Source organism: Metopolophium dirhodum, chromosome 4, assembly GCF_019925205.1.
Source record: "Metopolophium dirhodum isolate CAU chromosome 4, ASM1992520v1, whole genome shotgun sequence".
Taxonomy (NCBI): domain Eukaryota; kingdom Metazoa; phylum Arthropoda; class Insecta; order Hemiptera; family Aphididae; genus Metopolophium; species Metopolophium dirhodum.
Genome location: NC_083563.1, coordinates 22,472,312 through 22,492,291, shown reverse-complemented (window position 1 = coordinate 22,492,291; position 19,980 = coordinate 22,472,312). Strand labels below are relative to the sequence as shown.

Below are 19,980 nucleotides of genomic sequence, written 5' to 3'. Positions count from 1 at the left end.
ATTAGTATTAAGTTCTACCACTTCTACCCCCCGGCTAGCTTGGTATAATACTTTAATGCTACTCAACTCACAACTAGACAGTGTATATTTAATTATTTTAATGTTTACTGTTTACCTCTTAAATCATAATTCATAATGTTATAAGTTATAATTATATATAAGCATTATTCTGTGCAACTACTAAGGTTTACCATAGACTTGTAAACTTAAGTTTTAGTATGATTGATATAGCTTAATAGTTAATACCAGAATACCTATATTAAGGTCCATTGGCTTACCTCATAGATCTTATACTGGTAGACGGAGCATATAAGAACGACGGGTTTGGGTAGTGCGGTTCTTGGAAATTTGCGTTATTTTATTATTTTTTTTTTTTTTTTGGTGACCGGGTGACATATTATATGTGTGTTACGGGCAAAGTAGGAACTTGAGCATTGTGCACAGTGTCCAATATTAGATTTGGTCACTGTACGTTAAATATTGAATACATTTAAAATCAAACAAAACATCTTACTGTGTATTTAAATAATCATAAAAAAACTTGAATTAGACGGTTCAAATATTATATAATTTTGATAAATAAGATTTTTTGTTAAAGGGAAAAATTTCAGGGGGGCGGGGTCAGAACTTTAGAACTCTACCCCTGCGTACGTCACTGGTTAAAACTTGAAATTACGGATCGGTTTGTATTATCGGCAGCCGTCATCCCGTATATTGCGTACAATTAGATTGGTTTGTAAGTCGTTAGTCGTGGTATCAAACGAATAAAATATGTAAGAATAGTTTTGTAGTTACGTAGGTAGTGTTACGTATAAAAACAATTCGATATAAATGTGTGTTGTAGTGAGCTGCAGACGCCTGCAGTATTTAATTCACTTTGCCCACTCGAATCCGGCAGGGTACACTTTAGCCGGTCAATGTATGAAAAAATTGAGTATTAAAATGATCATTCTTACATTGCCCAATATGTTTAGCTTTAGGCATTGCATAACATCACCCGATTTCTTACTTCACCCGTAACATAATATATATTATACATATTAATTATTATACAGACAATACAGTTATATACAACAGTTTATTGTATATTTGTATCATCTGTTGCGCATGTGTTTAGTACACCGGATCCTGTTGATCAGCGCAGCCTGGCAAGACCACGCGAACTACACCCTTGCTCCGTCTATTATATTATTATGAGTATGGTTTACCTCCCAATCGGTTTGATATAAAATTGTTATCATTTTTGGATGTTTATATTTTGGTGTTAGGATTAAATATTTAAATGAAATAAATTGTACTTAAAAAGTTGAAAATACAAATTTCATTACCGTATGCTTATCAGCAATTTTTAAATGACAAAAATAAAACCTATACGTAATACGTATACGTAGTATCATACGGACAATACCGCTCATAGCGCACTTTAAAACAAAAGCCCTTGCGCATTTAGCATTATATTATGCAAAATTGCCAAAAAGTCAGATAATATGTGCTGAATACTGTGCAACGCCGAAACACTATCGACTGTCAGTTGTATTTTAAATTTAAATTATTTAATATAGGAATGGATACAGTTTAGCAGAGTTTGAAAAGTAAATCGATAATGGTACTATCTACTTACATAATTGGTTAACCGTTTTATGTATTAGGTACACATCCATGAATCTATATTTTCGTAATAATATTAGTGTAAAATAGTTAGTTTTTTTTCATTTTCAACCTTCCTATTTCAGATTTAACATGTTTTTGGATACAGATGATTTAGTGACATCCAGTATAATTGCATTTCTGATTGCAATTGTAGTTTTTGTCTTTAGTATTAAAGCGTTCAGATGGTTGTCCCCTGAACATTATGTGGCCGACAAAAGTTTATCATCTCATGTGTGGGTCGAAAAACCAAGTTACATATTAAGTGTAAGTACCATAAAATCAGTCGGGGTAGGTATATTTCCAATATAAGGTTTTAAAAATAAATTACTTATCATTATTATTTGTAGGATCCTAATGCCTGTATTGTATGTGAAACATTGACGCATGGATCGAAAGTTCGATACTGTGATAATTGTGGGATCTTCGTTGACATAGGTTGTGTAAAAAAAGCCAACAAACGATTAAGCTGTAAGATTTTAAGCACCAATAGACCACCTAAGACTTTCATACACCACTGGAACAAGTGTAATTAATTTAATAATTTAACATAGTTATTATTTAATATTATTGAGGTACCTATTATTAATTATTTAATTTTTTTGGTATAGCTCTGTTAATTGATGTTACATGTTGTGTTTGTTCCTCTGATGATGACACTGATAGTGATCTTGGACATTTTTTTCAATGTATATGGTGTAGGAGATTTTTACACGAAAATTGTATTACGCAATTTAGTCAGGTATTAGTTAGTTTTTAATCACTTCTTAGCTCTTGTAATGTTAACAATATTATTAAACTGAAGGTACAAGTAAAAGTAAAGTATTATGTTTATATTTATATTTATTTAATCATTGTGAGATGTATGTTATATTTATATTGCTATTTAAAACTAAAATCAGGAATTTAAATTAGATTTCTGAACAACATTATTATATTTAAAAGTTATTGAAACATTAGGTAATCAATAATTATTGATACTTGATAGTCGTGATTTTTTTTTTTATAATTTGTTTTAGAAATGTGATTTTGGAATATATCGGCAATATATTATACCGCCATTTTGTATAAAAACAAATAATCGATTTAAAAATATATCCAAGCAAACAATTGAAAAAGTTATTCACCCTGGTTGGGAAAAGTGGACACCTTTAATCATATTTGGTAAGCATTTATAAAATAAAATCCAATACAATTTTCAAATATATTTTTTGTAATACTTTAGCAAACAAGAAGTCTGGTAATAATGATGGAGCTCTAATAATTTCACATTTCCGGCGTTTACTAAATCCTATACAGGTGTATGATGTTATTGACTGCCCTCCAGAAAAAGCTTTAGATTGGTTAAAAACCACACAGCTGGAATGTGTTTTTGTCTTAGTTGCTGGTGGTGATGGTACAGTAGCTGGTGTATTAAACAGCATTCATAATTTGCAATTAAGAGTAATTATAAATTCTCCATTATTTGATACATCAATGATACAAATTTTAATAATAAACTGAAAATTTTCAGATAGATCCCGCTGTAGGTATTATACCACTTGGTACAGGCAACGACTTGTCTAGGGTATTGGGATGGGGAACTTCATACTCTGACTCTGATTGTTCCGGAATAGTGAATTCTCTTGATAATATTTCAGTTGTAAAATTAGATAGGTTAATTAAATTTTCTTATTTTATTATAGAAAGGAAATTAACCAATAGACTAATGCTCGTTTTTTTTTCTAGATGGAAAGTGAAAATTTTGTCAAATGTTCTGAAGAAGATAAAAATAACAAACACTATCACAATGTACAATTATTTAGGAATCGGTTTAGACGCTCAAATAACATTGAATTTTCATCGTACTAGAAAGTCACCATTATACTTATTCAATAGTACACTGTTGAATAAGGTGATATATGTAGGGTGTGGTACACAACAATTTCTAGAACATCAGTGTAAAGGACTGCCTGATATGATTGAGTTATATATGGATGACAAAAAAATAGTTTTACCAGATATAGAATCCATTGTAATTGTGAATATTGAATCTTGGGGTGCTGGCGTAAATTTATGGAAATTAGGAGCTAACGATGGTAATGAGTTTGGTGCACAATTCATTGATGATGGATTGTTAGAAGTACTTGGCATACGATCTTCCATACATATTGCACAGCTAAAAATGGGAATTGCTGAACCCATTAGAATTGGTCAAGCATCTGTAATCAGAGTAAGTTACATTTTATTTTTATGCAATTTATAAATGTATGTTGCTCGCTTATAAGAATTTTACAATTGACAGGTAAAATTATTACAAAAATTACCGGTTCAGGTTGATGGTGAACCTTGGCTCCAACCAAAGTGTGAATTTGTGCTTAAGCGGTGTAATCAAGCTACAGTTTTGAAGTTGTCAAATATAATTTAACAAAGTAAATTTATTTTTATTATTATTAATATACATTATTATGCCTCATACCGTCCATTGACTTTTGGGGAGGCTTTTAAAAACATTACCGCCTTTACATAGCAGTTAAACAGTATCACATATTTCAGTTATAGGTCATACTAGTTATTATTTAATATTTAAAGTACTTTTTAATAATAAAAGTAAATTTATGTCATCTTGTCTAATTCCCATATATTTTTTATAGTTGGACTTAGCTAAAACTTGAATAAACTATAATGTTAAATTCTTGTGCCAAATATTCAAATATATATATTTTAAACATTATTATGCTATACAGTTGCACTGTAAAATTAGTCAGCAAATATTTTATTTTTAATATTTACTAGGATTTTCCTAGTAATTTAGATAAAACACTAACATTTTCATTCAATTATTGAAATTTTAAAATTATAAATAAACATTAATTAATATATTTTGAATGCAATAACTGGTGTCATCTGGTATTTCTTGAAAAACCATTATGATATTCTTTGTGTGGACTAAAATACTGAATAGTTCTAATTTAATTTGTTATAAAATAAAATAATTTTTTAAGGATTACACTAATTTGGACTAAAATAAATGTATTGTAAAAATTGTAAAAATCTCTAATAACCAAAATATAAAAGTATATTAATTGTTATTATACATAATGTTGTATCTATTTTAATTTATATCAACAATAATATAATTGTAAATACTAAATATCACATTCCTATATTTTAAAGAATTTATTGAGTTTGGATAACTTAATTTTTTAAATATTAAACTATTATCTATTATTAATTTAATACATTTTGATCTGATGTAAAAATAGAATATTAAAAGAATGATATTAGGATAAACTGTTTTATACTCGCATAACTCTTACTGATTAAATGTATACCTATATTATAATATAATATTATTTAATATGTATATTAATTACTAAAAACTATAAATGTATTAGAATATAGTGTATATATAGTGATTATATTTACAATATTACATGGAAGTAGGAATTATTTAACTATTTTTATTAATACTAAAAATAGGGTTTTTTATATATTGTAGATAAGTGTTATAAAACAGTGTAAAATAATGAATAAGGTTATTTTGTTATTTATTTATTAAATAAAGATCTGATTGTCATGAACTTACGTTCTACTTTTGATCTTCTGTGATTTGTGATTATTGAATTTTTAATACTATATTATAATTGTGTGTGTTTGCTTGTATACATTTTTTTAAATAAAATTAATAGACAAGTTATTGTTGGTTGATATTTATTTACAATATATTATTAATTAATTTTATACAAACAGTATGCATCACATCATATCACTTTACAACAGCTCATAAAATGTTTAAAAACCTAATGGTTTTATCTGACAGAGCCTGAATTTAATGTTAACTTAAGACCATTGTCGGCCAACTTGTACAGGTAAGACACGTCGTCTATGCAGAACAGTGATTCGTGTGTAGTGATCCTCATAGTGCCTGTTGCAGTGTTAGAAAACCCAGTAACTAACGGTGCCAGTGCAACCCTGATGTCGGCCAGATGTGACACAGCAGATGATAGCCTCTTAGCTGATTCATCAGCCTTATGTTTCCAACAGCCAATCACTAAACAAAGGCGTGGTTGATGCTTGGAAAATATCAGGAATCCAACAATATCTTCAAGGCTCTCACCCAACAACAATAGCGAACTTACATCATCCACTACCATGTAGACAGAGCCAGTAGGGTATCTTTTTAGTAGGTCTTGTGCGCAGCTGACCAGACCGTCAACGGACACAATAGACTCGACAAACGCAAATCGCTTTTGATTGGACATCGACAACAGGTTGTAATGGAACTTCAGGCCTACATTCTGGTAGTGACCATATGTATCTCGGACACCAACCATACACACGGGAAGGTCAGTCTTGGTGAACACGTACCACATGTAAAACGATAGGATCATGTCCGCTTTGGCGGTGTCTGCCTCCTCAACGCACACAATCCGCCGGTCCGACATGTCAGGCCTGAGCACCAGCTGCAATTGCTCCAAAACGTCCACGTTGGACATCGCGTCTGCAGTCAAACGACGTAGTAGACACTGGACGGCGGGAACCAGAAAGCTAGTAGCCTAATAGCCACCAAATCGCGATTTTCGTTTAAATGTTTCCCGCTATAAGGATGTATAGGAACGCGTGGACAGTGTCAGTGTCTGTGAAGAGATCTCAGACTTCAGTGATAAAGTGATTGCATTTGATAATGTTATCTACAGCTGTGTTAATGCCTATATAGTGACCAGTGACCACGATTTAGGATAGTTCTATCCGTGCTATAAAAAGTAAGTGAGTAGTGAGTAGTGACCCGTAAAGGAATAATTATTATTATTATATAGACGCGTTGAAAAAATATATTTTGGGGATAAAGATGGGCCCCCAATGGACCGTGTTCCCCCCATGCCCCCCTTTAATCCAGGCTTGCAGACTGTTGTCAACAGTTGTACAGACATCAAAGACACACATTATTTACGATACAAGATAATCGATAATCATCATCTGTTGATTTATATTATATTATATTATAATATATCCCCAAAATAAAATATTACATTTCCTAATAATATATAAATTACGATAAGCAAAATGTCAATATTAATAATAATATTATTATTAGAAGTCGATTTTACAAGTTGTATTTATAGATACAATGTTTAAAATATTATAAAATAAAAAATAAAAATATTTCGAATGATCGTAATGTCTCAAATAATTATCAAATAAATAATCAATGAATGTAGTTAATAGGTATCTAATCTTTTAAAAAGACTATTAACATAATATATTGTTTAAAATCGTGATATAAAACAAAATAATATGATTGTTAATTTTTGAAAATTATTTATTACATTTTAATTTTTTTAATGAAAAGTAGGTATACTATACTACTCATAAGTATAAAATAGTTGTAATTAAATATTAATAATGATAATTATTACACTAATTAGCTTTTAAAAATCTTTGATCAATCAATATCATGTACCTAGTTGTCAGTAATATTGTAGTCTGGGGGATTTTTTTCCGGGATTATTCGTCGGGAGTTTTTTTCCGGGGATTTTTATTCCGCAATTCACTGTCTCTATAGTTTATACTTTAGTTCAGTGCATATTCATTAACATTATGTATAACAATCTTACCAATAAACCGACATAAATCGTTTCCTTCTAACAAATACAGGCATACAGCTAATGATATTTACCATATCTTATCATAGGCAATATAAAATAATTGTAAAGTTTAAATAAAAATTAAATAATTACATTTCCCCCCCCCCCCCCCCCAAAAAAAAAAGTAAGAAATACAGTTTAATTTTTAAAGATTTCTGAATATTTTAGGAAACAAATGAATAATTTATTTTTCGGGGACTATTACACGTTTTGGGGGGCTAACGGGCTAAGCCCCCCCTAGTTGCGCTTATGGTTATGAGCCGTTCATTAGGTTTTTATCTTGTACCGACTGCCAATTCTCGCAGTCTCGCTATATTTTTGCGAATCCGTTCGTTTTTTTTATAACCCATTACGAAAATATTGAGTTAAAACAATATTAACATTTAAACAATTTATTTAATTTTCCTTTTCTCGTCTTAAAAAAATTGGTTTAATTCAGGTGAAAATAAATTCCATTTTGCCGACTGAAAATCAAATATTGCCGAGTGGGGGAGTGTAACACCCCCCCCCCCCCATGACCCTCCTTTGGTTCATCCCTGGTTAAATTTATCAACTCTATATGACTCAAACTTTGTTCAATTCGTTATTTAATATTCGGTGTATGGTATTCAAAATTTATCTTAACTTTTCCGTTGCCCGGAATAAAAATTCTGATTCGCAGCAGTACATTATCATTTATCAGGTAGGCAATCTAGATCGCGGATCCGCTGTTTGTACGTAAGTGTATGATTTAACTCTAAAGTATCAAAGTTATACCAAGTTTGTCGTTTTTACTTAATTCCACCAACGGTGGATTAATATAATCAATTTATACAAAATCTTATCCTAACCTAACCGTACTAAAATCCGATGAATAAAAAAAAATAAATTTAACCCTTTGTAAATCAACCTTTCTTCTTCCCAGAGGTCTAATCTACCCACAATCATTAATTTATAAATACATATATCTAACTATATAAATACAGAGACTATAACTATACAGACTAAACTCTAGAACTACTTATCAGATTTTCTTGTTTATTATATTATATATATGTATATTGACAAAAAATCCACCTATATAAAACAGAGTAATAATATAAATCAACAAACATGCCCGATTAACCAATAGCAACCTAAAATTGTCTTTCATATAAACCTCCGTCCTCCGTGAAATACTCTTTCGTTTAAAAAAAAATCAAGAAGATCAGATAAGGAGTTCCAGAGTTCAGCCTGTACAGAGATTTTTATTTCACGTTTTTATAGTTTGATATTATAATATTATAATTTATATTTAAAAAGTAAAGCGAATAGTTTTTTTTTTTTTTTTTATTTTAATATTATTAAAAACCCATGGCAACCATTTATAAACAAAAATTTCCATCTGAAATCTCAAAATTCCCGTTTTAGCACCTCCCGGGGATGATCCTCTCCCTTTTAAAATTAGCCTATCTTTCAAGTTCGGCCAAATTACACACTTTGTTAAAAGTCATCAATATCGGTCCGTAGTTTCGGAGTTTATTCCGGACAAAGACCTGACACGGGATTTTTATATATTATAATATATAAAAAAAAACAAAATTATCAAAAATGTTATTTGGAAACAATAGGGAAATAACGTTTTTAAAAACGTTAATCAAAAACGTTTTCCCTTATAAACTATAACTATTCTGTGCTATACCTAGTCATTTCGGACCATAGTCCATAGAATTGGCATATAGATGACAGAACTATGTTTCAGACCCGCCGATCCGGTGAAAAATGTAAATAATATTAAATATTGTATTTATCAATTCTGTGATAATAAATAATAATAAAATACTTGTTGGTGATTTCCAATCCGTGGGGCTCTTCACTTTATCAAATACTATAGTATTTGACTTTATTTACTTTTTTTGATTTTTTTTAAAATTCATGATAATAAAGATTTATAATCGTGTTAAAATGTTGCTTATCTTGTGACTTGTTTGACATTGTCTTATCACAATTTGCCCTTCACGGCTTCACCCCTCTTCAGTCTCACAACAAAATATAGACATTAGATGGGTACTATCACAAAACAATTATAGACCGGTAGTCGACACTCCGTTAAATACTTATTATTCCAATAAAGTACCTATACGTTCCCCCACGGTCGAAACGAATGTTAATCTGTTATTAATCATGACCGGAACCCGAGGGGAAAGTTGAAAAGTTAGTTCATGTAAGGACGTCCGGGAACAGCAAGTAATTCTTAAAACTTCGACTACGTCTCGTTTTCTCCCGGTAAGGGTTTCTACCATAGGTACACAGATATCAATGATTAGGATTTTTATTGGAGCTTAGATTTTTGGATTTTGTTGTTACCTTGACACAGAACTCTGAATAAATTACCGGCAATGTTGATGATGTTTACTTGTTAACACTCGTTTAAAATATGTAGAATTATATTAATTTTCAGTTGCAGTCATATTTACTAATAAGTCAGGCTACTTTTTTACCTATTTGTGAATAATTTTGTACATTCTACAGGTCACACTTGGCAGAAGAGCAATAAAATGGCAGCTAACGATAAAAGTAAAAAGTTTTCACGATGGTATTTCGGTGGTATTGGTTCGGCTGGTGCTGCATGTTGTACACATCCATTGGACTTACTCAAGGTAAATGTTAAATGCGCCTTAACGACTGGATCAACTATTTTAAGACTGTTACACAGGTACATTTACAAACACAACAAGAAGGTAAACTGTCTGTCAGTCGTTTGGCAATGAAAATCATCAGAGAACAAGGGGTATTCTCACTTTACACAGGTATTTCAGCGTCATTGTGTCGACAACTGTCATATTCAACTGTACGATTTGGAATATATGAGGTATTGTAGTAAAGTGTCTTTGACCTCTACAATTTATAATGAATTGTGTTTAATTTTAGGTTGGAAAACAAGCAATGACCAACCCTGGTGAAAACATTCCGTTCTATAAAACAGTGCTATTGGCTTCTGCTGCAGGGGCAGCTGGTGGGTTTGTTGGAACCCCAGCTGATATGATTAATGTGCGAATGCAGAATGACGTAAAGTTACCACTGGAAAAACGTAGAAAGTATGAATGTGATGAAATACTAACATTTTATTTATTCAGTATTCACATTATATTAACAGACCTTTGGTGTGCATGTATTTATTAGTGAAAATTTACATGAAACATTCACGATTCAAATCCATATGATTTGTGCATTGTACCAACTTCGGTAGAAAAATCCTTCAATGGATATTAAAATTTGGGTGTCAATATTCAATCCAACAGATGGATATTTTTGAAAACACTTTGAATACAGAAAGTATAATTTATTGAAATGAGATATAGATGTGAAACAGTATACGCTTAAATAGTTAAACCTCATCCATCATCACATCTTAATTCTTAATGTTTTCTTTTATTAAAGTAAAAAAAAATTTTAATACAGTTTAATGGTTTTAGTTACAAGCATGCTTTTGATGGTTTTTTACGTGTTTGGCGAGAAGAAGGGTTTACCAGATTGTTTTCGGGCGCATCAACAGCTACAATGCGTGCTGTTTTAATGACTGTTGGACAGTTATCATTCTATGATCAAGTGAAACAATTATTGTTATCATCTGGACATTTTGATGACAACTCTACTACACACTTTTTATCTAGTCTTACTGCTGTAAGTGGAACAAAATGTAAGCCATTTTTCTGGTGACATTTTCATTATTTACTAAATTTGTAGGGCGCTGTTGCAACAACCCTTACTCAACCATTGGATGTGCTAAAAACTCGGGCAATGAATGCCAAGCCAGGCGAATTTTCAGTATGTTTTAACTATATAGTAAAAATGTCTAATAATACATTTTTTTTAAATCTGAACTGAATACATTTTTAGGGTACACTTGATTTAGTTAGATACACTGCAAAGCTTGGACCAATGGGATTCTTTAAGGTAAAAATGTAAGATATTAATTCTGTAAATATTTTTATACATGTATTTGTATTGTTGCTTAGGGTTACGTTCCAGCATTTGTGAGATTAGCTCCTCAAACAATTCTTACATTTGTCTTCTTGGAACAATTACGATTGAACTTTGGTTACTATAAAGCATAATAAATTGCAATGGGAAAAACGTAGTAACATGCAATATTTTCGTTAAGTTTTTTATGCTATTGACAAAACATTTTATTTATTCATTCTTCAATGATACTTTACAAGCAATAATTACTAGGTATGAATATTGTTTTTAAAAATCAATGCTGAACAAATTCTAATATGAGTATTTTGGAGGGGGTTGGCTAATTATTAACATATTTTTTTTAAGTACTAAACAGTGTTCATTATTATATTTTTAATACCTCATAAATTAAAAAAAAATTAGATACACTTAGATAACTTATGGACTTTGCAACCAAAGCAATAAGTTTTGCAACAAAATCAAAATGTTTGTTTATACATATTATTATGATAACAACATACCAAAATTGTGGTATTTTGATTTGTTTAATAGGAATTGATTTTCTTAAACTTTAATAACTTATTAAACAAATTAATAATCATTTCTATTGTATATTTGAAGCTAATCTGCTATAATATGTTTTTCTAAAATTAGTATGTTCATATTTTGAATTTACAAAAATAATATTTGAACTTCCAAAAGTTGCCAAATTTTTATTTGTTAATTTATATTAACATTCCTGAAGCCTTTTAGTATACTTAAAGTTTATTGATATAATAAATTAACATAACAATATACACTAAATGATCCTTAATTTGGGTCCAACTTAAGTATACAATAAAAAAGTCAATAATAATAGATCCCAAATATCTTAAGTTTTCTATATTAGAAACTAATAATATGTTTTGATTTTTTTTAAACGAATGGTTATTTAATTTTTTTGTTAATTATGATTAAGTTAAGAAATATTAACATTCCTTTAAGAAAAAATGTTTTTAGACTAGTATACGATTTTTTTGAAACATACAAATGTATACTTTTTTATGTGAAATGAATTTGATCTTATACTTGATATTAATTGAATTATAAATTCACTTTTATTTGTGACGTGTTAATAAATTACCAAATAGATCAAATTCATGCAATAATAATGTACTGACCTTAAAAAACCAAAATAATATATTTTATTTATTTATTTTAGAACTGTTAATCACCGTTTTAGATTTAATGTTTTGATTTTTGAACGATTATAGATTTTATTTTTCTGGATGTAAAAAATTGTAGCTTTATTATTTCTGGATGTGCTGCATAAATTACAAATTTGATGTTGTAACTTTGTAAGGTTTTTATAAAATTATATTAATTTGAGTTGAAATACTAATAAATACAGTTATTTCTTTTTTTACAACTGAACATACCAATAAGCAATAACGATAAAAATTTTGATTTATCCAATATGTTGTACTAACAAATATTTTTCATAGGTACATTTAATTCTATAAAATTCTGTTACATCCTTCAGTTTTTGGCTACGATAAATAATTTTTTTACGTTAATAGGACGCTTCACCCGCATTGTGTTGTCTCTGTTTCACAAACGCATAACTTAGCAAATTGTACGTTCTGAATAACCCATTTAACTCTGTAATGTGTAATGTTTAATATTGGAGCAAATTAAGAATTAAGAATATTATCTAGTAAATCTCAAAGGTTATTTTTTATATTTTAATTTTAAAGCGAGTAATGTGCACTATAGCAAAGTGGGATAGAACCACTGGGGATATAGTGATAGTTAAGATTCCAAATTGATATACAAAGTAGTTGAGAACATTCAAATATATAGAACACGTGCAGTACCCGTATCGGACTCAGCTTCGATATGAGTCGGTACGTAACTATTCCATATCGATATGTATCGAATTTCTTCTTAAAAATCTTTACTATCTGTGAAATTACGTTTACGAAAAAAGTTCTAATTTTTTCATAATTCATTATTTTGTATTTTTCAAACTTTAATAACTTTTTTTGTAATTCCTATACCTATCGAACAAATAAAATCGATATTTCACAGCCAAAGTTATTTTAATGTGGTAAAACTTAAGTTCTTTCCTGCGCAAAACAGTTTTCGTTATCGCTATGTTTAACATTTGCAAGACTGAGTCAACGCATGTGGGTGTGGCGTCCTCTGTGCTGTAACACACTGTAGCGGTGAAGGTAAAATTCTTTTGTCTTGGCGGTTCCACCGCGATGGCGATAAATTATGTACGGCCTCATTTTACCGCTATCGCCACCGCTCCAGTGTGTAGGGACCTATAAATTAAAGTATAAAAAAAACCTATGAGATTCACTAGATAATACTCTTAATTCTAAATTTGCTCCAATATTAAACATAACATAATTAAATTGATTATTCAGAAAGTATAATTTTCCATATTATTATGCGTTTACAAGACAGAAAACATCTCTTAACTATTGTTATTCAATTAGTAAATATTTATCAATTATTTTTACAGTTTTTGTTTTAAAAATGAGGTGGACAAGTGAATATAAATGGCTCTCCTGTACAGTAGGTGTACAGTGGGTCACTGTAATGGATATTGTGTTAAATTTATAATTCTATAATAGGTATTTATTAAAAAAATTGTGATTATGGATTTTTAATATTTTTCAAATGTCATTGTAACAATATAGTTGGAGCCTTGTATTAAATTGTCAAGCTTTTTTACCCAACAAATAAAGTTTTATAGACATTCATAGAAAAAAAGACTAATAAAATTGGAAACAGAAAATGTTTCTTAACAATTCAAAACAAATCAAAATATTTTGAAAATTTTATTGTGTATAGAAAATGCAAATATAAACGACCAGTGAAAATTTCATGTACATACATTCATTTGTTTTAGAGTTACACCAAAAACCAAAATCGATTTTATAGAAAACCTATTTTTCGTAAAAATTCCCGTTTTTCCTTAATTTGTATGTCGTTTTGCCCGGCGCTTTTGAAAACTATTGAGAATTTTAAAATATGACCTCCCGAATACACCAAAAATATTCACTTTCCCATCGAACAAAATACTGAAGTTGAAAATCGAAGCATTATTTCGACTATTTATCGTTAATAATTAATTTGCCTTTCCAGTAGGCATTTTTTTTTGGTTAAAGGTAGAAAATTTCTAAGGAATCTTTTTTAAATTTTAAAATCTTTTAAAATCAATTTTAAAATCTTGGATATAAAAATTTTTATGAACTTCTAAATAGTTATAACTTAAAATAATTTGCGATATTTCACGATTTTGACTCATAAAGTATTAGTGTAAAGTTATGCTCAATTTTAAAGACGCACAAAAAAAAAAAAATTTTAAAAACCTAGAACTATTAATTATTATTGGAAAATGTAAAGCTTAATTATAATGCAGTTTTTGTTACTCATGCCATTTTCCTATATTAGTGAATTTTGATCTGACCATCTATATAATATTATATATATTTATACTACAGATATAATACTTTTAAAATATTTTGAATCTTTTTGAGTTATTTATAGCCGATTGAAATTTTAAATTTATTTCCTATAAATATCGACTAAAAGATTCAAAATATTTTACTTTTTTTTCTGGGTCAAAGAGCTTGTCAATTTAATACAAGGTTCCTCGTAAGTTGTTATAACAGCAGTTCAAAAATATTAAATATACACTAGTACAATTTTTGTTTGAAAGTTCAAATGTTGACAAAATTCTATAGAATCACGAAAAATTGCATATTATTTTGTTGGTTGAACAATTATAAAATGATTAATTTTTATAGATAGCTAATGATTGAAAATTTTAAACAAGGTTTCTCATAATATTTCCTACCGTAAAAATCTTAGTTAACGAATCTGCCTTATTAGAATATGAGATATGTATTATTATTTATTTATTTTTCAAATGTACAATAGCCAATAGCTATTTAATATATTATTTGTTTGAATAGTTTCAAGTCTCAAGTATTTTTTAATAACGATAACACGGAACTCTGTATAGGCTATTTAGCTACGTTACTGTCGCAAGTGTATTTTTGTGGATATTTATTATAATCTGAGTAATTTGACAATAATATTATATTGCTTTCAGTTTAATTGTTGTATAGGTACGTCTTGTTGTCACAATGACATTTTCAAATGTAATTTTTTCGGCAAAAATAAATTTAACCTAATGCGTAGTAGATACTAATGCCTAATTAAATTAATTACCTACTTCAAAAATAGCATGGTATTCGACATTGATTGGCATAGTTATCATTTCAAACACAAAATATAAACTATTATTTATCTGCATCAAGTCCATCGAGTTGTACCAAAAATTCTTACAAGTTTAACGTTCGGAATAATAGTTTCTTAACTAGGTGGCACCTGTGTTTCCAACGACCCAGCAGGATCGCACTAAGTATAAAAAGAAAAGAGCGCCTTAAAATACATACATAGGCAAAACACACGCTAATCTGCCGGAAAAATGTAAAAATACTGTAGCATAATGAGTCATTGATGACTAGGTATAGCCGTATAGGTTCATAATAATGATATAGCCTACTATCATTGAAATAGCCAAATAGGTAGTGTAATCAAGTGTTTTAAAGTCGCCAAGCTAAGTTAAATTTTAGCAGATTATTTTAACATAAATGATTTCTATAGTTCAAAGATTTGGCTACCTATAAAATTATATCACAATTTTTTTAGAGCCGTTTTTTATACTTAACACAAGTATGGCGGAGTGTTTTTGTTATATATATCTCCGTGGTTGGCTATTATTTATATTTGAATATTATTGTTTTATTATTTAAGTACCTAGCAAGTAGGTAGTAAGTAATAATATAGTAATACGGGAGTAACCGAATTGGTTCCCATTTGTCCGAATTGGTTCCCGTTTGAAAAAGGTATTTTATTAAGTTGAGCCGAATTCGTTCCCGTTTAAAGAAGGTATTTTATTAGGTTGAGCCAAATTGGTTCCCGTTTGTGTACAGGTAAAATAGTTACAATTTTAATTTTTAATTTTTAATAATTGGTACAAAATATAAATTAGATAGTAAAAAATATAAATGTACCTAAAGTCTACACTCTATAGTCTATAGTATAATATGTATACAATAAGATGGCAATAGATTGTTATGTTGGAAGTTTAGCAAATTATCGGCGATACCCCGATCAATTAAGATAACGATGAAGATATACCTACGTACTTTTATCGCTGTATGGTATATCGTATATTTATTTGACAAAAATATTGATAGGACTACAAATTGTTGCAAATCGTTCCATTCAAAGCTGAATAAAGAATTTACAAGTTCCCATCCTAATATATTTTATTTAATGGAGACTTTAAACAGCATTCAGACATTAAATTATAATACATTTCGAAGTAATAATACTAGGAAACTTACTAGCAAACAGGAAAGAAATAACAAATACTTGGAAAATTGTATGACTGAGTACATTAATGAGAAGCTTACGCGAATTGAATACTTAAAGAAAGTTTGCAACAAATTTGCAAATCAACGATTTTAAATAATTGTATTTATTATATTTTATTATTTGTATTTTGTACACCTAACCTAAGTGATGGCTAGTGACTTCCAAATCAACAATTTAACATTTTATATATTATATAATTTTTTTTATAACACACATTTTTAACCAAGCCTACTTTTAAGTTGACAGTCCTAAGCCTGTAAAATTGAGAAGGAAAATGTGCGTAATTAAACAGGAACCAATTCGGCTCAACTTAATGAAATAGCTTTTTTGAACGGGAACCAATTCGACTTACGTTATTAAAATACCTTTTTCAAACGGGAACCAAATCGGAACGTGGGGTTGGAGCTCGGGAACCAATTCGGTACCAGCCAGTAATACAAGACAAGGAAACAATTTGGAACTATAGATCGGTATAATGGTATATGTAGCCAGATAGCATTGGCGCAAATAGAGTGGAGGCTGCAGGGACTTGCGTGGCCTTAGTCAAAAGCCTTGATAACACTAATTTTTTTCTTGCCCCTTGAAGTGGTTTTAAGTTGTGTTTGCGGTATGTAACTTGAGATTCGAGTTATCGAGACTCGACTGTACCTGCTTAGTAGTAAACTTGTATAATTTTTAGAAAATAATACGGTAGGAGGGGGGGGCGTGAAGACCCAAAAATTGTGTGCTATTTGCGCCAAGGTCAAGCAAGTAGGTACATTTATAAATAATATCATATCATACATAATAACAATACATAAGTTGTACAAATCAATTGAAAACGTTGAATATAATTTATATTGTTGATTGTATATTTTTGATTAAATAATTTATTTTAAAATAATTATTGTTGTTAATTTGTTGTTAATAAACAATCAGTAGGTAAACGTTTTTCGGCAGATATCGTCTTACGTTAGGTAGCATACTACACTAACGAAGTAGCGGTAGATAGCATATTATACTAGACGAGTACCTTTTATTTTATACCTCAGATCACAGATATAGTCATCTACCCAATACAATAATTATTTATTTTTCACACAAACGGTTAGTACATAGTATGACCTAGAATCGTAATTTTTATGACAATTAGTGAATAAAATAAATAATAAATATTAAATGTCTATATAATATGAAATCGATGTATTGAAGTTGAAGAAAAACAAATTACAGTAGGTATCTATACTATGCGATACGCGACATCTGGACGTCGTACGGACGTGTATACTGTATAATATAATATTAAACCTATTGTTTTTTATTTATATTTTAGACATAAGTGGGGTAACGGGAAGAAACGAAAAACTTTATCGAAAGCGATTGGAAATCGGGGGAAACAGCACGGAAGCCGGAACGGGCGACGGGATTTCGTCTCTGGAGTGTGGAACAACAGTCGATTGATTGATAGGCGGCAAACTTCCGGAGTCCTTTTCCCAGTCGAAGCCAGCTGCAGCCAAGCTCTCGTTGCTATAGCGAACAGACAGTGTCGAGCGTGCATTAGAATAATATGATATTATATTAATTCAGTGGCACCGAAGTAGGTACTTATATATACTATGCAATCATGCAGATTTATATGTTACTATATATAATATAATATATTTTAATATTATATTTTGTTGATTTGAAATTTCACCATCGAAGGTTCACCCACTCGACCAATTATAAGTTATTTAATCAAGGTATGATCTCTCTCACAAGTCACAGTTCTCCTACATGAATACATAATATTAATAAATTTATTTCGACGCAACTGAACACAATAATATTGTCAGGAAAACGGTTTTGTCACTATCTGCACGTGGTATACGAAAATAATAAGAATACAATTATATATTATGCTAATTTACGTGTGTATAAGAATACACATTATATGTATTCTTATATACACACGTATTTTATACACGCCATTAATAGTATGTATAAAATAAAAAAGGTATATACAGAGTGATTCACCTAACATGCTCATTCCATTTTTTTCCTTTAATAATCCATTTATTCGAATTCTTATTTATTTATTTATTTAAGGGGGTATTGTTGAGTCTGAGCACCATACAAACAATTTCAATTTTTGACTTGGGGGGGCTGAATATATTAAAGGCAAGCAGACCATTGCAATTTAGCATTTTAAAATTGTATGTCCTACGTTTTTGGGGGACTACAGCTAAGCCCATCCAAGCCCCCCCCAATTTGCACCTATGCTGAGCACATATTTTACCGGGCTTTGTCCGTTATCAATTACTCGATTACTATATATTTGGGTTTTCTGGTATTTAAATGTAAATCTAAGTTGTCACTAGTTGTTACTATACTTTATTCAGTATCTTTTGTAGGTCTTATATGCTGCCGCCTGCCAGCTATCAATATCATGTCATATTCGTATCTTAGGTTGTTTATAACCTTTTATTTAAAACTATAGCCCTCCTCTACACCATCCTCTGATATTATTCCTTCTGAATATAGATTGAAAAGCAATGACGAAAGGATACACCCTTGACAAATTTATCTCTGAATTCTAAAGTCATTAGAAAGTGTTTTGTTTATTCTAATATTATCATGTTGATGCCATGAAAATTTGTTATGCATTGTATGTATTTTCTATCTATACAATTTTTTTTGTAAAACCTCGGATTATTTCAAGTCTCACTTTGTCAAATGTTTTTCGAAATCAATGAAGCACAAATACACTTTTTTGGTTGATGTCTCGGCATCGTTGAACAACCTATGCTTATTATTCTTAGCTGACAGTGTGCACAAAATTAAATAGCTCAAAACTACTTGTTCCAATTTTGATATGATATATTGACAGTTTCAACAAATTTAGTTGCGTGTACAATTTTTTGGGAAAATGGTGGGTATGAATGCATGATTATGGAAAAGAGAAGTTGGCATCACCAAAAATTAATCGCTTAAATGGTATAAACCACTCTGTATATCGCCTATACCTACCTCGAGGTCGTGCATAGTCTTGATTCTGGCGTAATCGGCTGAACGCGACTTTCGGCGGTATACGTCCGATTTTTTTCTGGTTGGTCGTCGATGGTTGCTTTCTCGAAACTGCAATTTATAACAAATATTAATAGGGTACTATTATACCTATAATTGTGTACTAAGTATCGGCAACTATTTAGGAAGTCATGATAGGTAACTAGATAAGTATAAATGAATACAATGCTGAAGCGACTGAACTACATACCTAACTATATAAACTGTATATAGGTACTATAGCAGCAATGCAGCATAATATATATTATACAAGCGGAGGGACTGTGAGTATTTAATCAGGAGGATTAGAAAATAT

At 29.9% G+C, this 19,980-nt stretch overlaps 4 protein-coding genes across 6 annotated transcripts in view; 2 read left to right on the top strand and 2 right to left on the bottom strand.

Moving 5' to 3' along the window:
- Positions 1-1,259: 1,259 nt before the first annotated feature.
- Positions 1,260-5,216, top strand: LOC132943684 (diacylglycerol kinase epsilon-like). Of its 3 annotated transcripts, none has more exons than XM_061012727.1 (9): positions 1,260-1,592; positions 1,734-1,914; positions 1,998-2,175; positions 2,259-2,389; positions 2,667-2,811; positions 2,873-3,090; positions 3,161-3,303; positions 3,376-3,859; positions 3,932-5,216. In XM_061012727.1, exons 2-9 carry the CDS (start codon positions 1,741-1,743, stop codon positions 4,052-4,054), a joined length of 1,596 nt encoding a protein of 531 aa, XP_060868710.1. In that variant the 5' UTR covers positions 1,260-1,592; positions 1,734-1,740; the 3' UTR covers positions 4,055-5,216. The 3 variants fall into 3 exon arrangements, with proteins under 3 accessions (XP_060868710.1, XP_060868711.1, XP_060868709.1); XM_061012728.1 differs by having other exon boundaries at positions 1,260-1,606; XM_061012726.1 differs by having other exon boundaries at positions 1,260-1,649.
- A 107-nt stretch (positions 5,217-5,323) lies between these two features.
- On the bottom strand, positions 5,324-6,285 carry LOC132943685 (uncharacterized). The gene has a single exon (XM_061012729.1). It carries the CDS (start codon positions 6,123-6,125, stop codon positions 5,439-5,441), a length of 687 nt encoding a protein of 228 aa, XP_060868712.1. The 5' UTR covers positions 6,126-6,285; the 3' UTR covers positions 5,324-5,438.
- Positions 6,286-9,299: 3,014 nt separating this feature from the next.
- LOC132943683 (mitochondrial dicarboxylate carrier) lies at positions 9,300-11,931 on the top strand. The gene is made up of 8 exons (XM_061012724.1): positions 9,300-9,518; positions 9,765-9,892; positions 9,949-10,104; positions 10,164-10,330; positions 10,709-10,916; positions 10,980-11,060; positions 11,133-11,189; positions 11,252-11,931. Exons 2-8 carry the CDS (start codon positions 9,791-9,793, stop codon positions 11,348-11,350), a joined length of 870 nt encoding a protein of 289 aa, XP_060868707.1. The 5' UTR covers positions 9,300-9,518; positions 9,765-9,790; the 3' UTR covers positions 11,351-11,931.
- Positions 11,932-17,468: 5,537 nt separating this feature from the next.
- The window catches only part of LOC132943668 (kinesin-like protein KIF19), a 56,567-nt gene continuing 54,055 nt past the window's right edge, over positions 17,469-19,980 (bottom strand). Inside the window, exons 13-14 of the mRNA XM_061012696.1 lie at positions 19,629-19,736; positions 17,469-18,146 (exon numbers count right to left, since the gene is read on the bottom strand). Coding sequence (XP_060868679.1) covers positions 17,987-18,146; positions 19,629-19,736 — 268 coding nt within the window. The 3' untranslated portion in view covers positions 17,469-17,986. The remainder of the gene's footprint in view (positions 18,147-19,628; positions 19,737-19,980) is intronic.